At 48.4% G+C, this 1,640-nt stretch overlaps 1 protein-coding gene across 1 annotated transcript; it reads left to right on the forward strand.

The window, feature by feature from the left end:
* Nucleotides 1-260: 260 nt before the first annotated feature.
* Nucleotides 261-1,196, forward strand: LOC306645756 (olfactory receptor 1L4-like; the record flags this gene model as incomplete). Its single annotated transcript, XM_079113843.1, has 1 exon — nucleotides 261-1,196. The coding sequence occupies one exon, from the start codon at nucleotides 261-263 to the stop codon at nucleotides 1,194-1,196; it is 936 nt and encodes a 311-aa protein (XP_078969969.1).
* Nucleotides 1,197-1,640: the final 444 nt, after the last annotated feature.

Below are 1,640 nucleotides of genomic sequence, written 5' to 3' on the forward strand. Positions count from 1 at the left end.
AGAAAAATCAGGCCACATAGAAGTTTCCAACAACACACGGAAACCTTTGTTTTCTAGTTTAGTAAGAATCTTGGAGTGTTCTGAATTGATCCCTCATCAATTCACTATGCTTATCTGTAATTTCATAAAATGAACCTACTTTCAAATGCCTAACAAATGACAGTGTGCTATGCTTACAGGCTTGAGCTCAGGGAAGAAGCTGTCCCAATAGATCACCCTGCACACCAGTCCCACCACTTCTCCAGAACCTGTCCAGACACATGGAGTTGAAGAACCAGAGCAGCAGCACCTCGGGCTTCATCCTCCTGGGCCTCTCCTCCAGCCCCCAGCTGCAGAAACCCCTCTTCGCCATCTTCCTCATCATGTACCTGGTCACTATCGTGGGCAACCTGCTCATCATCCTAGCCATCCACTCTGACTCCAGGCTCCACACACCCATGTACTTTTTCCTCAGCAACTTGTCCTTCATGGATATCTGCTTCACTACGGTCATCGTGCCCAAGATGCTGGTGAATTTTCTAGCAGAGTCAAAGGGCATCTCCTACATAGGCTGCCTGGTCCAGATGTACTTCTTCATGGCTTTAGCAAACACTGACAGCTACCTGCTGGCCTCCATGGCCGTCGATCGGCTGGTGGCCATCTGCAACCCCTTCCACTATGATGTGGTCATGCGCCCACACCGTTGCCTCCTCATGCTGCTGGGCTCTTGCACCATCTCCCACCTGCACTCCCTCTTCCGGGTGCTTCTCATGTCTCGCCTCTCTTTCTGTGCCTCCCATGTCATTAAGCACTTTTTCTGTGACACCCAGCCTGTGCTAAAGCTGTCCTGCTCTGATACCTCCTCCAGCCAGATCGTGGTCATGACCGAGACCCTGGCTGTCATTGTGACCCCCTTCCTGTGCATCCTCTTCTCCTACCTGAGGATCATTGTCACTGTGCTCAGAATCCCTTCTGCTGCTGGCAAGTGGAAAGCTTTCTCTACCTGTGGCTCCCACCTCACTGTAGTGGCCCTGTTCTATGGGAGTGTCATCTATGTCTATTTTCGGCCCCTGTCCATGTACTCAGTGGTGAAGGACCGGGTAGCCACAGTTATGTACACAGTAGTGACTCCTATGCTGAACCCTTTCATCTACAGCCTGAGGAACAAAGATATGAAGAGAGGTTTAAGGAAATTAAGGGACAGAATTCTCTCATAGAAAGAACAAAATGATGCGATATCGTAACTGGGAGATGACCTCGGAGGTTCCCAGGTTACCCGTCCCCCTAACTGTTTTCCACAAGGCACTCAAAGAGGTCATGGGGGTGACGCTGGATACCAGTGGGCACTGAGTGGAACAGAACACTTGGTTTCTCTCCATGGCACTGACCAAAGACATATTCAATACTGAACTAGGTGTCACTATTATCCAGATGTCATGAAAATAGTTTTTGCAGTCCTCCATACAGGGACTTATCTATTAGGAAAATGTATCGCCAAATAACTCTTCTCACAGAGTTATCAATCCTGTTTGCTTTAAAAAATACATCGGTCTCACAGGGATCTGGAAAGACATCTTGGATGAATGAGCTAAGGCCATTCTCAAGACTGGAATGAACACTGACAGAGGAAACTCAAAAGATGAGGAAACATGCAGAGCATT

This window comes from Sciurus vulgaris (assembly GCF_902686455.1).
Source record: "Sciurus vulgaris genome assembly, chromosome: 15".
Lineage (NCBI taxonomy): Eukaryota > Metazoa > Chordata > Mammalia > Rodentia > Sciuridae > Sciurus > Sciurus vulgaris.